Genomic DNA, 14,521 nt, shown 5'->3' with positions numbered 1-14,521 from the left:
TTGACATTGACATCGAAGAACGCAGATGAGCCTCGGCTACCCGATACAACCTGATTGTGATCGTGATCGTGATCGTGGACTCCGTATATAGTTACTAGTAGTACATACAGTATGTCCGAGCCTATCTGCCGAGCGTGATTGCGGAGCCAACTGTAACTGTTCCTATCGACGACAGCTACATCCGGCGTGCTGTAGAAGTCTGCTATTCGGGCGTTGCTGAGTAGTGCTTTTGCAAATCTGCAGCGGTTTTCTTTTTTCAGTTGCTGTTGCGGTTGAGATTGAGGCCGAGGCCGAGGTTGAGGTTGAGGTTGCAGTTACAGTTGCAGTGCCATGATGAAGCAAACCAATGAGACACGTTCGTCCAGGTAAGATCTTGACTTCGTAGAGTGATATCCTGCGACCGCGACCGCGATCGCGACCTGAGGGAGATGATGACAATGAAGCTGGAACCTAGAGACTGCCTGAAGCCTTGAAGTTGGAACCTAGAGACTGCCTGAAGCCTTGAAGCTGGAACCTAGAGACTGCCTGAAGCCTTGAAGCTGGAACCTAGAGACTGCCGTACGCCTTGATTGACCTTGACCCGTAGATCTCTTTGCTATGGATAATGATAATGTTTAATGTTTCGATCATCAGTCAGGGGTCAACGTCTCTGAACTGGAAATCTATCCACCAGCCACCCAGGTCGGTGGATTCGGTAGCACCTGGTCGGGTGCGCAGCGTTCGCACTCTCAGAACGTCGGCCAGCTTTCTTCGATCGGCTCCAAGTCGCCCTTCCCATGGAACGTTTCGAGGATATCGGCCTGCTCGCTGAGGAGGTATCGGTCGATCTGAGTGCCCTGCTTGGCTAGACCCCTCCACCTCTCATAATCCTGCGGGTTCCTCTTGTCGCCGTGGGCGAGGTCGGCATTCGCCCAGTGGCCGATACTAAAGCCCAACAGCGTGGTGATCTTATTCAACTTCAGATCATACACAAGGGAGCAGATCGTGCCCGTCTCCTCCAGCCAATTGCACTGCCATAGTTCTCCAGGCCGAATGCATTGATATGTCGCCGTCTGGTAGTTCTTCCGACCGGCCATCGGACCTCCGTGGATGGCGTAAACAATACGATCGTGGGAGAAGAACCACATCTCGTATCGCCATTTTTCCGGTGCGCCGGTTTGCGGATTCTGCGCGTCGTAGTCGTAGAGTAGATGTAAGTCCCGCAAGTCCTTGTCGAACTGCGGCATGATCGACTCTCGTGTTGGAGACACCGACATGGTGTTTTCGACGATTGGACGGATACCCTGGAAGATGGAAGATGCAACTGAAAAATTGGTGATCCAAGCGGGAACGATTCTAGAAGCCAGGGAGGACCTGTGTATATCTTATATACTCGGTCGGTGTCCATCTGGCAGACAGTAATGACGTCCGGCGTGTCCGGATGGTACACACGGGTACGGGGGTTACTTTTGCCTTTGCACCAGAGTGTCTGTGTCGGAATCGCCCGTGCTGATGAGCGCTTTAGAACGCCGAACCTCGTCCGAACTCATGGTCTGTTACGCGTCATTGGTCTCGGTCCAGCTGAGTGCAACCAAGGTCGTCTTTGCCACGTTTTTGTGCAGCTGAAGCTGAAGGCTTAGGTGTTGGACCTGTCGACGACCAGGGATTCAGGAATAGGAGACACAGATTGAGAGATCGAGAGATATCAGCCACCAGCTAGTAGCTAGTAGGTAGCACCGTTAAAGCGCAAGTGAGGTCTAGAGTAGGCGGCCATTGGCGGCGGCAGAGAAATCTTACTCTGCAGAGACCTCGATGTTAATACTACTAGCACTCGTGCTATTGCTTTATTCCTTTCATCCAGAATGTGCAGCAGCCCAGGTAGTATAATTGACGGAGTACGGAGTACTCAACCAGCGACACTGTCTACGGATACAAATACATAGGCGGGGCTTAGGCGCTCTTAGGCGCTCTTAAGGAGGTTCTTCATTAAAACCGGCGTGGCCTTAGGCGTAGGACTAGGGGAGGCCCTGCCCTGGGTAGGCGCCCAGCCCACGTGACGCAGTCATCACTCCTACCTACCACCTAACCTACCTAACGAACAGTAACTCCGTACTTGTGTTTCGCTGCCAACATATCCGTACCTACCAACCACTGATCCCTGCTCTGTCCAACCAACCCAACGGCCACCCGGCCCAAGGTTCCTTGGAACCAGAGCATCTCTTGTCGCCGGGTGTCATGAAAGCACATGAAACTTTCCCTTACGTCACAAGTGCCTGTGGCTGTGGCTGATTCCAACATGTCGGCGTTGAAGAACGCTCCCCCGCTTTCTGCGACTGACTTTCGACACATATTAAGAGACTGACTGACTGCTAACCCGGTAACTCACAATGGTCAAAGTAGCAGAGAACAGAGTGGTTGATCTTGACCTGTTTCCAGGCAATCCCACCGGCGACAAGCTTGGGGAACAAACCAAGTAAGTGAGGCAGTAGACCGCTGTTGGCCCGCAACTCCCATGTCCCAAGTCCCACGTCCCATGTCCCACAAAAGCTGACGGGATTGTAGAGCTGCAATTGCCGGCAAAGTGCCTCAGGGCGAAGCTCAAGGAATCTCATCCAATACCCAAAGCGCGGTAACTGCCCTCGGAGGCACCGTCGGTGGCGGAGTCAAAGGAGTGGTTGACACCCTCGGAAACACGGTTGGAGCACTCAGTGAAGGCCTGACTGGCACGGTCCAAGGTGTAGGCGACGGCGTTGGAAGCACTGTACAATTCGCAGGAGGTGCTCTTGGTGCCGGTGCCGGCAAAATAGGCGGCATGTTCACGGGAAACAAAGGAAGTGAAGGTGAGAATCGCCTTCTCAAGCAGACTCTTGTTGGCACCGAGCACACATACTAAACCCGTATCATGCAGATGCCATCGAAGCCCACAAAGAGAGATTGCAGGATGCTGCGCACGACTCGGAAGAGATCACGTCCGAGTTGAAGGGCACCGTTGAGGAACACAGCAAAGATGCGAACGCTGCTGCAAAGGAAACGGTTCATGATACCGCGAAGTCTGCTGGTGGATTGGCACAGGACGGCAAAGACAAGGTGGCAGGAGTTTCATCTTCCTCGTCATAGTGCTGTGCATCATGATGATCTTGCCCTTGCATTGAAATGCTTCGCTTCTCCACGCCATAGTATAACGATGTGTACACGACGCCTGTGTACTTTTCATTGCAGGACATTTCATATACAGTCCAGTCAATGTTGGATACTTTCTTTCCATCAACCCCAGAGGTCATATTCGCAGAGCGTCCCACTGACATCGAGGGCGTAGCACCCTGGGGCTTCAGAGGATCTCAGAGGAGATTGGTATCTAGCTCAAAAGGCATCCCCATAATATAGAGGCCACCAAGCAAGGACTAATCTCTCAAGACACTTCGATCGACTATCTTTTCGAGCTTCCCCTGGGCCTGGGACAGTCGGTCTGGATCGCAGACAGTGACAGTGACAGTGACGTAGGCGTAATCCGGGTGGGGAAGCCGTGTGATTGGCCGACCGCCACGACGCGTCTTGCAGTGCAAACGCGAGACCCGAGTACGGCGGCTTCTTCAATCCAGCGCGGCTGCGTTCTTCAGACCTCATCTCAACCACACACTCGGAAAGCCTGTGTTGACTGCACCAAATTCAAATCCCACGATGTTGTCACAAGCCCATTCCCGCTATTGATTCCGAGCTTGTCGACCCGTTTCTGCTCTCGCCATGCTTTGCTAGTCCTTCCACGCGATGCACACCAACACAACAGCGCAGCAGTCGCCAGTCGTGTCGGCCACTTCTATCAGACCATGTACCTCCCTCGGCCATTGATTTCACACCTCTACACCAACCTCGTCCGCTCGCATCATCCTCTGTCACCTCCCGTTCTCCTGCTGGTCGCCCTCGAACCAGACTCTTTATGTGCCTGTCGCATCCTCACGTCACTTCTCAAACGCGACTACATTCCCCACAAGATTCAACCGGTCTCTGGCTATGCAGACCTCTCCAAGGCCGGCGAAGAGCTGGTCCGACCCATGAAAACCACAGAAGGCGGTGGCGGAGGTGTCGTCATCTGTCTCGGGGTCGGTGCTCTGGTTGATCTTGGTGCCATTTTAGGCTTAGAAGATGAAGACTCTCCTGAGTCGATGTGTGGTGTCGAGGTATGGGTTCTGGACGCCAGAAGACCCTGGAACCTGTCCAACGTCTTTGGCGGTCAGCCAACAGAATCTCCTCTCGGGGAGGTCGACGTGAACACGAGGCACAGACACCCCGGGGTCGACAAAGGATGCATCCAGAAGTCCTACAAGTCTGGCAAAGGCGGTGTCATAGTCTTTGATGACGGCGATATCATGAGTGAGCTCGACGCCGAAAGACACGCGTACTACGAGTTGGTAGAAATGCCTGAGATCGAAGAGAACGACAGTGATGAGGAAGACGACGAAGAGGAAGACAGCCAGGACACGTCCTCGTCGAGGAAGCGAAAATCCTGGTCTGATAGAGAAAATGAGGACGATGAAAGTGATGGGAATGAGGACGAGGAGAGACCTCGCCAAAGGCGGAGGAGCAATTCGGGATCATCCATCGCTTCTACGCCGAGAAGTAAGACTCCATCCTCCTCTCAGCCGACTTCACCCATGTCCAAAGAGCAGCCCGGAGGGCCTCCGCCAGCAAAGCAACTCCGAAAACGGTTGCGAAAGTTACGACACAGGCACGAACTCGTGCTGGAGGAATACAGGAATCTGGGTACTTCCTATTCAGAGCCGGTCTCGACACTGGCATATTCTCTGGCGGCAGACTTGGGCCGCGAAGACAATGACATTCTTTGGTTGGCCATTATCGGCACCACCTCCCTGGAGCTCTCTGGTCACACGTCAACAGGCCTCGGGACGTCCACGACAACGCCCGCTCTTCCGCATGAGCATCATAAATCGTGGCGATCAACGCGCTCCTCTCAAACCTACGCACTCTTGCGTGACGAAGTGAGGCGGCTAAATCCTCCTCCTGCCGATCAATCCCCCTCAATATCTCCTGGCGCTGGTGCTACAAGTTCGCCCAGTGACACCTCGATTCGGCTCTCGCCCGATCCGCGGTTCCTCCTACTGAGACATTGGTCCCTATACGATAGTATGTTGCACTCCCCATATCTTGCATCACGATTACACGTATGGAACGAATCGGGAATCAAGCGACTGCACAAACTGCTTGCAAAAATGGGCGTTTCCCTAAGTCAATGTAAGCAGACGTATACACATATGGACATGGATCTGAAGAAGACACTCCGAGAACGTCTCTTGAAATATGCAGCAGTGTACGGTCTTAACGACCTCATCCCTTCCGGATCGGGCCGAGCTACATACGAACAAGAAGGATGGGGCTTCATTCGCTCTTGGGGCTGGAAAGCACAGTTGTCCGCCGTCGATGTGGGAGTCATACTTGCCGCCATACTCGACGTCGGTCCATCCCAGGTCTCGGGCACGACTGGTGCATCTGCAACCTACAACGGCTCATCCCAAGCTATCGCTGCCACCGAGGAAGTTCTAGACCGCTCTGAAGCACTCCTTCCACGATTCTTTGCCGCCTACGACGCCCTTGCACCGAATCATCCTAACCACCTCCTTGCCTCAATCCCCGCTGCCCAGCACCTACTACGCTCCATCCTCCGGGCAGGCTCCTCTCTACTCGTCAAGCATCAAATCCGACACCTGCGTGCGTTCCGCATGGGTGTCGTCAAAGACGGGCCCGATTTGGCCTTATTCGCGAACAGCCCGGGCGCTCTGGTCAAACTTGCTCTTTGGGTTGGTGAAGCAGTTGCAGTGAATGAACGCGAGAAAAAAGGCCCGGATAGTGCCACGCCACTTGTGCTTGCTGCCCTCGACGAGGCTCGAGGCACCTACATGGTTGTCGGCACGGGCGGAGGCATTGGCAGCGGAGAAGACCTCGAGGCCCGGAAAGAGAAGGCGGAGCGCAAAGCCAAAAAAGAAGCCGACCGAGCGCAGAAACGCAAGATCCGCGACGAAAAGAAGGCAGCAAGAGCAGCTCAGAGGGAACTCAACGGCGACGATAGTGACTTGGAGGACGACACCGAGTCCGAGTCCGAAGCAGATTCCGACTCGTCGTCCGATGAAGAAGATGAAGCTGAGTTGGCGAAGAAGCGCAAGCGCGGCTATGGCCATAACCGGTTTGGGATCGCCTTTCAAGAAGTGGTGGAAGAAACGAATGCTCGGGTCAAGATTGACAGTTTCGATCATTGCATCGTCGAGGTCAAGAAAGAAGACCTGGGTGGATTCCTTGAGGGGTTGAGTCTGAAGGCTGTCGTCGGGCGTTGATGTATTTATGACTTGTCGAGCGGCAGTATTGATCTGGATGGAAAGAGCAGCCCTCATGACTGTACAGATCTCATTCCGATCTATTGTATGGTTCTCTGCTGCGGTCCGGGTCGAAAGCGAGGGTGCAGCTTCGTGTCCGGAAGGAAAAGAATTATAGCGTGGCTGGTATGAGCGAGAGTGGACGAGTGAAGATGAATGAATGCATGATCTGATTGCAATTGGATGTACTGGTCGGGTCCGTCGGTTGCAGGGCAGCTTGAACACACATTGGCATGGGCATGGGCATTGGCATTTGGCATTCTTCAGCGACGCTTCCATTGGAATTCTCTCTGGAAAAGACGGCGTCAAGGCTAGCTTGTTGCATTGCGTTGCGTCTCGCACTCGATTAAGATCATACAAAATCAGGACTTCTACTTTGGATGTCAGCCATCAGTAGCGTTGAGCAGCTCCGTCACAGTGACGACGTGGTAGCCTCTTGTCCTCAGCTCAGGCAGTACCGCTCTCAGCATCGGGGCGGTCCAGCTCCTGTCATGGCAGACGATGATAGCGCCGGGTCTCAGCATGCTGAGGATATGGCGGGCATTGAGCTTCCAGAAGGGAATCTGGGCGTCGTGCGGGTAGATGCTGCCCAGCACGATGCGGCCACCGGAGTCGGCCACGACTTTCCGCATCGACGTGCTGAAGAAGCCGCTACCGGGGCGGAAGTATCTGGATCTGGATCTACTACTAGGCTGCTGGAGCCGGCTCCCGCTCCCGGCCCGGTTGGAATCGTAGATCTCTTGGAGCTGTGTATCGACCCGGCGGATCTGGCCACTCAATTCGGCGGCCGGGAGGGCGCGAGACGGTTCATCGCGCATCGCGTGGTTGGCCAGTTCGTGTCCGCTGCGAACCAGCTCCCGCAACGTCTCTTCACGGCCCGGCATGTGAGAGCCGATGAGGAAGAAAGTGGCTTTGGCGCCGTGGCCGTCGAGGATGGCTTGGATCTCGGCCGTCGACGCGGATGGGCCGTCGTCAATCGTCAGCGCCACCATCTTCTGTCTGCTAGTGGTCGAGACCTGGAAGAGGACATCAGGCCAGCGACGTTGGAGCTGGTCGATCAGCCATGAGGGGGGCTTGTAGATGACGTAGAGCAGCACAAGGAAGCAAAGGCCAAAGCAGGAGAAGACGACGGGCAGGATGGTCGTGAACGGCATGGGGTAACGGCATCGGGCATCGGCATCGGGCATCGGCATCGGCATCGGTCGCAGTGCGGATTGTGTTCTCCAGTGTCTGTTTGTTGGACTCCGGCGCGTGCGCTTGAGGATGGTGATACTGTGGTGATTACAGTATGTTGTTTGAGGATCAGAGCGAGGGAGAAGAGGAAGAGGAAGAGGAAGAGGAAGAGGAAGAGGAAGAGGAAGAGGGGCAGTATTCGTGTTCCGAGTCCACAATAAGGCTGAATCTCTCTCTCTCTCTCTCTCCGTTTCTCCCCCTGTTAGTCGTCTATCTCTATCAGAAGATCATGGTAATGTATGTACGTACTACCTAGCGTTGGGTAGATTGGAGAGGTGCTGTGGTTTAAATAGAGTAGGCTCCAGGAAGGCGATAGACCCGAAAAGGGTATGTCCTCCGTCCTCCGTCCTCCATCTCCAGCCTGCATATCCTATATCCTGCATATATATCTTGTTTGAAGATGCGCCATCGGACACCAAGGACAGAAATGTGTAGAGACAAGACGCACGCTTCCTTCGTTTAGACTGGGCGCTGGCTCTTTTCTCCATTTTCGGCCCCTTCGAAGTCTGCCGACCTCATTTCACTGGTACACTACTCCGCTCTTTGGCGTGGTTGCTAGATGGTATGTACCTCATCTAAACCACATCCTTAAAGACTGGGCAGTCCTCGATGGCGACTATCACTACTACTGCTGCTGCTACTACTACTGGTCCAGCTCGCTCTTGCACGGCCATGTTGGCCACAAAGACTCCCTTCGACCCTTCGACTTAGGGTTCAGCTCTTCTTAGGATCAGGCCCCCAAAGCGCCACCCTCCTAATCCCCCAAATTGGTAGAATTCCAGCGCCTTTTATGGTTTGGCGCCTCCCATAATCAACACTCAATATCTCCATGAAACACAGCTAAATTGTGACCAAACCGTGGCGCTGTTGGAGCTGTTGGTTGGAGGTCGTCGTCACAATGAAAAATCTCTCTCGATCAATATGCGTCAACGCCGTCTGAACATTATTAACACGGCCAATTGTCACCATGCCACGGTTGCTCTGCTCTCTGGATCTGCTCGGCCCATCATTCTTCATATACCTGCCTGCTGGACTGCAGTCCCACGCGGCATACGCAAGGCTAAGGGGCATACTATAGCATACCGACATACCGACACCCTGAACCTAAACCCCCTCTACCTTTGTTAGCGAGAACGCCAACCCATGTTTGGACCCCGACACCATGCATGCACCCGCGACCATAAGGCCTCCCGCCCTGGAAATCAAGACGGTCCCCTGAAAAACGCGTCTCACCAGCGAGGTGAAAAAACACATTTCAGTATCGTTCCTGAGAAGGTTCTACGCTACTACCTTGTGCCCTAACAGATAACCCAGCTCACGTCCCCTGATTCGAGCTCACCTCTTAATGTTTTCCTTCTGTCGTAGGATGTTGTTGCGCGAGCTGTCAGTGCGCTGCCAACATTCACCATGTCATACTGGAGGATAGCTGGTGTTGTCCTGACCGTCGCGGCTTGCTGTCTCGCTGCTGACCAAGATATCCTCACCATCTTGAGGCAACAGCGTGGCATTGCCAGCTTCATCGGTTTTCTGGAGCAATATGACGACCTGGTGGACATTTTGAACCAGGGGACTTTCAGCGGTACACAACCTTGCCATGGGCGCGTGCACAATGACCACTAACAATACAATGACAGTGCTTGCCCCGAACGACCAAGCTATTGCCGCGTTCGTCACGAACAACCCAAACATAACATCGGACGACGGCGCTGTTCGGGCGTTGCTGCAATATCACCTCGCAAATGGCACGCATCCATCGGCTACGTTTGGTCTACAGCCTCTGTTTGCGCATACGTTGTTGAACAATGCGAGCTACGCCAACGTCACGGGGGGCCAAGTGATAGAAATCACCACCGACAGTGGCAAGCCTGCCGTTGTGTCGGGAGTGAAGGCCGTATCGCACCTACTGGAGGCTGTGGGTGACATCTCATGATCCTGATCCCGGATCGCTCTATCGCGGAAGCAGAACACTAACGGCAACAGGACATCCTCTATGCCGGCGGTCTGATACACATTGTGGACTCGGTCTTGACCATACCGATCTCGGTGCCGGCCACAATCACGGAAGCAGGGCTCACAGACCTCATCGCTCTGTTGGATAAAGGAGGATGGCTCGATCCGTCCTCTCCGGCCGTGACCATCATCAACACTCTATCCGATCTCTCAATCTTTGCGCCCAACAACCCCCAATTCGGCGCCTCGTTCACCGGCTGGGATGGCCTGTCCGACACCGATCGGCTTTCGATCTTGGAGTACAGTATATCCCAAAGCGACACGGTGATATACTCGTCCAACTTTCGGAACAACACCAAGATCGCCACTCTAGATAGAATCTCCAGCACCATGACCAATGTCAGTGGAGACTTCTACGTTGATTCCTCGCTCATCACCACGAGAGACTATCTCACGTCCAACGGCGTTTTGCAGGTTCTCGATAGGTGAGTCGCCGTTCTGTACTCTTGCAAAACAACCCAGCCACTAAGTCCACCCTCCAGCCCTCTGAACCCCAACACGACCGACGCACGGCCTTCCTCGGTCCCAACAGCGTCCTCGAGCAAAGACTCGAGCGGCCTCAGCGCGGCGGCCGGGGCGGGCATCGGCATCGGCATTGGTGCATTGGTGCTTGGCGGAGCCCTTGTTGTTGCCCTGTACATGCGCATCAAGAGGCGCCGACGGGATCCGATGGCAGGTAGTGAAAGACTCGACGGGGAATCACGCGAACGTGTTGTCCACCGATCCGATCCTAGTGAGCCTCCACCCACCTACGAACTTGACACCAAATCAATAGTCGAAGGCCGACCCGGCGCCACTCGAACTCGTGTTTTCGAAGTCCACCATCCTGTGAAACCGCCTTCTCCCATGGAGATCGACGGTATAGAGAGGAGCAGGATCAGCATCACGATCGAAGGAGGTGCTCCCCGACACTTGGGCTTCCAAGCTCGCTACTAGGGCTCAGGGCCTGTGGCAAGAACCTGCCCTCATACCCACTATCTTTAGCATGTTGGCTAGCTGTCGTTAATGGGTTTACACTGGTAAAAAGGAGGATGTCGCCACCAGGCCGGAGGATTCCCTCTTTCCAGTGCTTACGTTGAGATAGACGTATACACCGTCGAAAGGGGTTTCCTCTGGTCAGCGGCCGGGACTGGCACGTTTGAACCTTGTCGAAATCCAAGCTTACCGGTTACATCCTATCAATGTCCGACAGGCATCTCGACGGGCGAGATCTGGACCAGAATGAAAGTTACTTCACTCGCGGATCCGGCCAAATTCAATCGACGTTCTCTTCCTACCTTTGCGCCGGCTTCGGCTTCTATTCCTTCGAATCTATCTTCAGAGTAAAAGGATCGACCTATCGCGCCACCGCTGTCCGCGTAACACGGTCTCGGGACCCTGGTGCCTGAAGATCAAGACACCACTCTCGCGCAGCAGAGTCCCGCCATAATGGCCGAATGTCGAACGATCAGTCGCGATTTCACTGCACCGAGTTCGCAGTCTCACAGATTCAGCGATCTGCTTCAAGAAGTCATCACACAGATAAATACCACCAACATATTCGTCCATTCCTGCACCACAACGAGCAGCCAGAAGCAAGGCGCAAGAAAAGGCGGGAGGGATCCAAGAAGCGGGAGGAGAATTAATGGCAAATCCGCTGCCTGTGGCATTTTCCTGAGATAGCCGTTGTGTACATTGGCAAGAACAAATTGGACGATAAACAAAAGATATGTACATGGCGGTCATCAAAGATCGAGCATTGCAGCCAACAACTGGGTTCCATGATCAACTGTGCAATACCATGTACATTCAACCGAACCGGCTCTTGTCTGCGCTACGAGGATGCACATGATGCTCTTGGGAAGACCTCGACCCATGATCTGTATACTGGCAGATGCGGATTGTCGCTGAGCATTGCATTTGCATTCCCTATCGTTTGAGCAGGTCCTGCGCGCGTGGATGGTCAAAAACCTTTAAGATGCAGCTGGAAATACGTAGACTAGCATTAGAACTCTTCGCTGGGAAAGATAATGTCAGCGAATGATCGCGAGAACCGAGCAGAGGCGACAGAGCAGGGCGAGCAAGAAGGTCTAGAACGTGGTTAGGGGTTCCTCGCACCCGATGTATGTGTACTGGTATTGTACTAAATGTGCTCATGTGTATACTGGTATTTGTACAGAATATCTTCATCCTCATGTGTATACTGGTATTTGAAGGGAGTATAGAATATCCTCATGCTCACATCGTTGACAGTTGATTAGATATTGCGTACTTGGAGTCTTGTCGTGTCCCTATTCGAGAGTTCCCGGTTCTACTCTTCCCGTTTGCTGGCTAGATAGGCTACCTAGGTAATTAATATTTAATACCGTCGTGGTGGTGGTGATGGTGGTGGTGGTGGTTAAACACCTAGGTGCCTGGTGACAAGCAGCAGAAAGGGGCATCGGATGATTGTTTTTCCTTTCCGATACCGCCGCTCCTTTCCACGCTTACCAATTCCATCAACTCATCAACTCATCACCGTCATTGGTGTCACCAGTGTCGTCTCTACAAGACGCGGTCCGGGTCTAGGGAGCGTAGGTCCCATCTTCTTCTGATCTCTGTGCGGACTTCGTGCTGCTCTCATCATTATCATGCACAGCCCAACGTCAAACCACCTATAGCGCATAGACGGACGACGGACTACGAACTACGAACTCCTCCCGTTGGCTCTTCTTCCAGCCATGCGGCTCTCACCGTTCCTATGTGCGCTGTTGTCCATAGTGACGGCCGCGTGTGCCGCTCACACGTCGAATTGGGCAGTTCTCGTTTCGACGTCTCGCTTCTGGTTCAATTACCGCCATCTCGCCAATACCTTGTCCCTGTACCGAACAGTCAAACGGCTGGGCATTCCTGACTCCCAGATCCTCCTCCTCCTCCCGGACGACATGGCATGCAACCCGCGAAACGCGTTTTCCGGAACGGTCTACTCCAACGCAGACAGGCGCATGGACCTGTATGGCGAGAACGTCGAGGTCGACTACCGTGGCTACGAAGTGACGGTGGAGAATTTCATTCGCTTGTTGACCGACCGATGGGAAGAGGGCGTGCCAGCCAGCAAGAGACTGCAGACGGACGAGGGAAGCAATATCCTCATCTACATGACCGGGCACGGTGGGAGCGAGTTTCTCAAGTTTCAGGACAGCGAGGAGATCTCCAGTTGGGACCTCGCCGACGCCTTTTCACAGATGAGGGAGAAGAAGAGATATAATGAGATGCTGTTCATGATCGACACGTGCCAGGCCAACACGATGTACCGACAGTTCTACGCTCCGGGAATCATTGCCACGGGCTCGTCGGAGGAGGACGAGAGCTCATATTCCCACCACGCCGACAACGACGTCGGTGTGGCCGTGATCGATCGCTGGACGTACTACGTGCTGGAGTTTCTCGAGACCCAGGTCAGCGGTCCGACTTCGGACAAGACTCTCGGCGACCTCTTTGACAGCTACGACGTCGACAAAATCCATTCCAACCCGGGTGTCAGGTGGGATTTGTTTCCTGGAGGAGAGCAAGCCGGTCGGAGTCGAAGGGTGGTGGACTTCTTCGGCAATGTTCAGAGCGTCGAGATTCAGGGCAACCGGTCAGACCGGGAGCTCTTGAGAGACGATCTTGAAGGCCTGAGGCGTCTTGTCCACGAGTATGAGGCATTCGCTACCACGCAAGAATCCAACGCCACGGAAATGTCGGACGTTTTGCAGCGCAGAACCGAAAGCGCGAGCAAGAAGGGATCCAATCAGTGGACGAAGGAGACGCAAAATCCAGTGGGGAGAATGAAGACATCTGAAACAACCCAGTGGACTCGCCGGGTGGGAGGAGCCACTGTCCTTTCAGGACTTGCAGCGTTGTGGTACTTTGCCCCGAAACTGGTGTGACTTATCCTCTTCGACACGGGCCTTGTGCTGGCGACGTGAAAGCCGCACCACCACTTCGTGCAAGCTCTGTCACTCTCGGATGTACGGAGGCTCTATGTTCTCCTCAACCCAGCTCTTCTCTCCTTCCGAGGACGCTGGGGACTCTTCAAACCCCGGACACGCCAGAGATCACATTGGGTTGCTTGTATGTGTCCGTGCAACTCCCATTCCAAGTCACTCTCTGTCGAAGATGAAGGGCTTTAAAGTCTAGGAGCCTCGGATCAACCGGAGACGAGTACACGAGCCCACAGACTACTTCCGACAAATACACAGTGGAGTACATACCAGGGGCTATAACCTCTATAAACGCCCTGCCACGTTTAACTGGATCCTTGAACCGCGTCCTCCGCTGCCTTCCTCGTCAGTGTCCAGGCCGCTCGCTCAAGGTCCTGGCGACATGACCTGCTCGACAACTCTGGACGAAGTTGCTCAATGGGTCACCGTCGACTTGAGTTCGGACTTCGACCTGACTTCGGACTTCGTCTTGACTTCGGACTTTGAGGAAGATGACGTTGTCGTGGAAGGCGGAAAGTCTACGTGTGTAAGACGAGACAGACGTACAAGTCAGTGACTTTTTCCCTCGCCAGCGACTGGCCGAGGATCTGTCATAGGGCGTGCGAAGAGACGCCGTAGAGGCATGTGGGGAAGACAGGACATAGGACATAGATACTAGATACTAGATACGTATATTACTGGTATTCTCTGTCTGTCCACGTGTGTGTCTGTGTGACTAGCCTGTAATCGTTCCTATAGCATAAACATATCATACCGGCATACTGGCAAGTCGTACTATACTGGCAAGTCACACTGGCAGGTTATACTCATGGACTGGGCTGGGTATGTAAGTGTAAGTGTAAGTGTAAGTGTAAGTGAAGGTGCTCATTTTTGGTCCTATCTGGAAACGACTTCGCAGCAAAGCAAAGCAGAGCAAAGCAGAGCAAAGCAGAGCAAAGCAGAGCAAAGCAGAGCAAAGCAGAGCAAAGCAGAGCA

General features: G+C 53.8%; 7 protein-coding genes across 7 annotated transcripts; 5 read left to right on the top strand and 2 right to left on the bottom strand.

The window, feature by feature from the left end:
* Window positions 1–728: 728 nt before the first annotated feature.
* Window positions 729–1,256, bottom strand: A1O3_06636 (uncharacterized protein; the record flags this gene model as incomplete). The annotated part of the gene is made up of 1 exon (XM_007736754.1): window positions 729–1,256. One exon carries the CDS (start codon window positions 1,254–1,256, stop codon window positions 729–731), a length of 528 nt encoding a protein of 175 aa, XP_007734944.1.
* Window positions 1,257–2,366: 1,110 nt separating this feature from the next.
* A1O3_06635 (uncharacterized protein) lies at window positions 2,367–3,096 on the top strand (the record flags this gene model as incomplete). The annotated part of the gene is made up of 3 exons (XM_007736753.1): window positions 2,367–2,452; window positions 2,542–2,819; window positions 2,888–3,096. The coding sequence occupies 3 exons, from the start codon at window positions 2,367–2,369 to the stop codon at window positions 3,094–3,096; spliced, it is 573 nt and encodes a 190-aa protein (XP_007734943.1).
* A 707-nt stretch (window positions 3,097–3,803) lies between these two features.
* On the top strand, window positions 3,804–6,320 carry A1O3_06634 (cell division control protein 45; the record flags this gene model as incomplete). Its single annotated transcript, XM_007736752.1, has 1 exon — window positions 3,804–6,320. The coding sequence occupies one exon, from the start codon at window positions 3,804–3,806 to the stop codon at window positions 6,318–6,320; it is 2,517 nt and encodes an 838-aa protein (XP_007734942.1).
* A 422-nt stretch (window positions 6,321–6,742) lies between these two features.
* A1O3_06633 (uncharacterized protein) lies at window positions 6,743–7,513 on the bottom strand (the record flags this gene model as incomplete). The annotated part of the gene is made up of 1 exon (XM_007736751.1): window positions 6,743–7,513. One exon carries the CDS (start codon window positions 7,511–7,513, stop codon window positions 6,743–6,745), a length of 771 nt encoding a protein of 256 aa, XP_007734941.1.
* Window positions 7,514–8,999: 1,486 nt separating this feature from the next.
* On the top strand, window positions 9,000–9,212 carry A1O3_06632 (uncharacterized protein; the record flags this gene model as incomplete). Its single annotated transcript, XM_007736750.1, has 1 exon — window positions 9,000–9,212. One exon carries the CDS (start codon window positions 9,000–9,002, stop codon window positions 9,210–9,212), a length of 213 nt encoding a protein of 70 aa, XP_007734940.1.
* Window positions 9,213–9,219: 7 nt separating this feature from the next.
* On the top strand, window positions 9,220–10,538 carry A1O3_06631 (uncharacterized protein; the record flags this gene model as incomplete). The annotated part of the gene is made up of 3 exons (XM_007736749.1): window positions 9,220–9,504; window positions 9,573–10,027; window positions 10,085–10,538. 3 exons carry the CDS (start codon window positions 9,220–9,222, stop codon window positions 10,536–10,538), a joined length of 1,194 nt encoding a protein of 397 aa, XP_007734939.1.
* A 1,763-nt stretch (window positions 10,539–12,301) lies between these two features.
* On the top strand, window positions 12,302–13,492 carry A1O3_06630 (uncharacterized protein; the record flags this gene model as incomplete). Its single annotated transcript, XM_007736748.1, has 1 exon — window positions 12,302–13,492. The coding sequence occupies one exon, from the start codon at window positions 12,302–12,304 to the stop codon at window positions 13,490–13,492; it is 1,191 nt and encodes a 396-aa protein (XP_007734938.1).
* Between the last annotated feature and the right edge of the window lie 1,029 nt (window positions 13,493–14,521).

This window comes from Capronia epimyces (genome assembly GCF_000585565.1).
Source record: "Capronia epimyces CBS 606.96 chromosome Unknown aczIQ-supercont1.5, whole genome shotgun sequence".
Lineage (NCBI taxonomy): Eukaryota > Fungi > Ascomycota > Eurotiomycetes > Chaetothyriales > Herpotrichiellaceae > Capronia > Capronia epimyces.
Note: the sequence above shows the minus strand (reverse complement) of the source record. Positions and strands in the feature narration are given on the sequence as shown.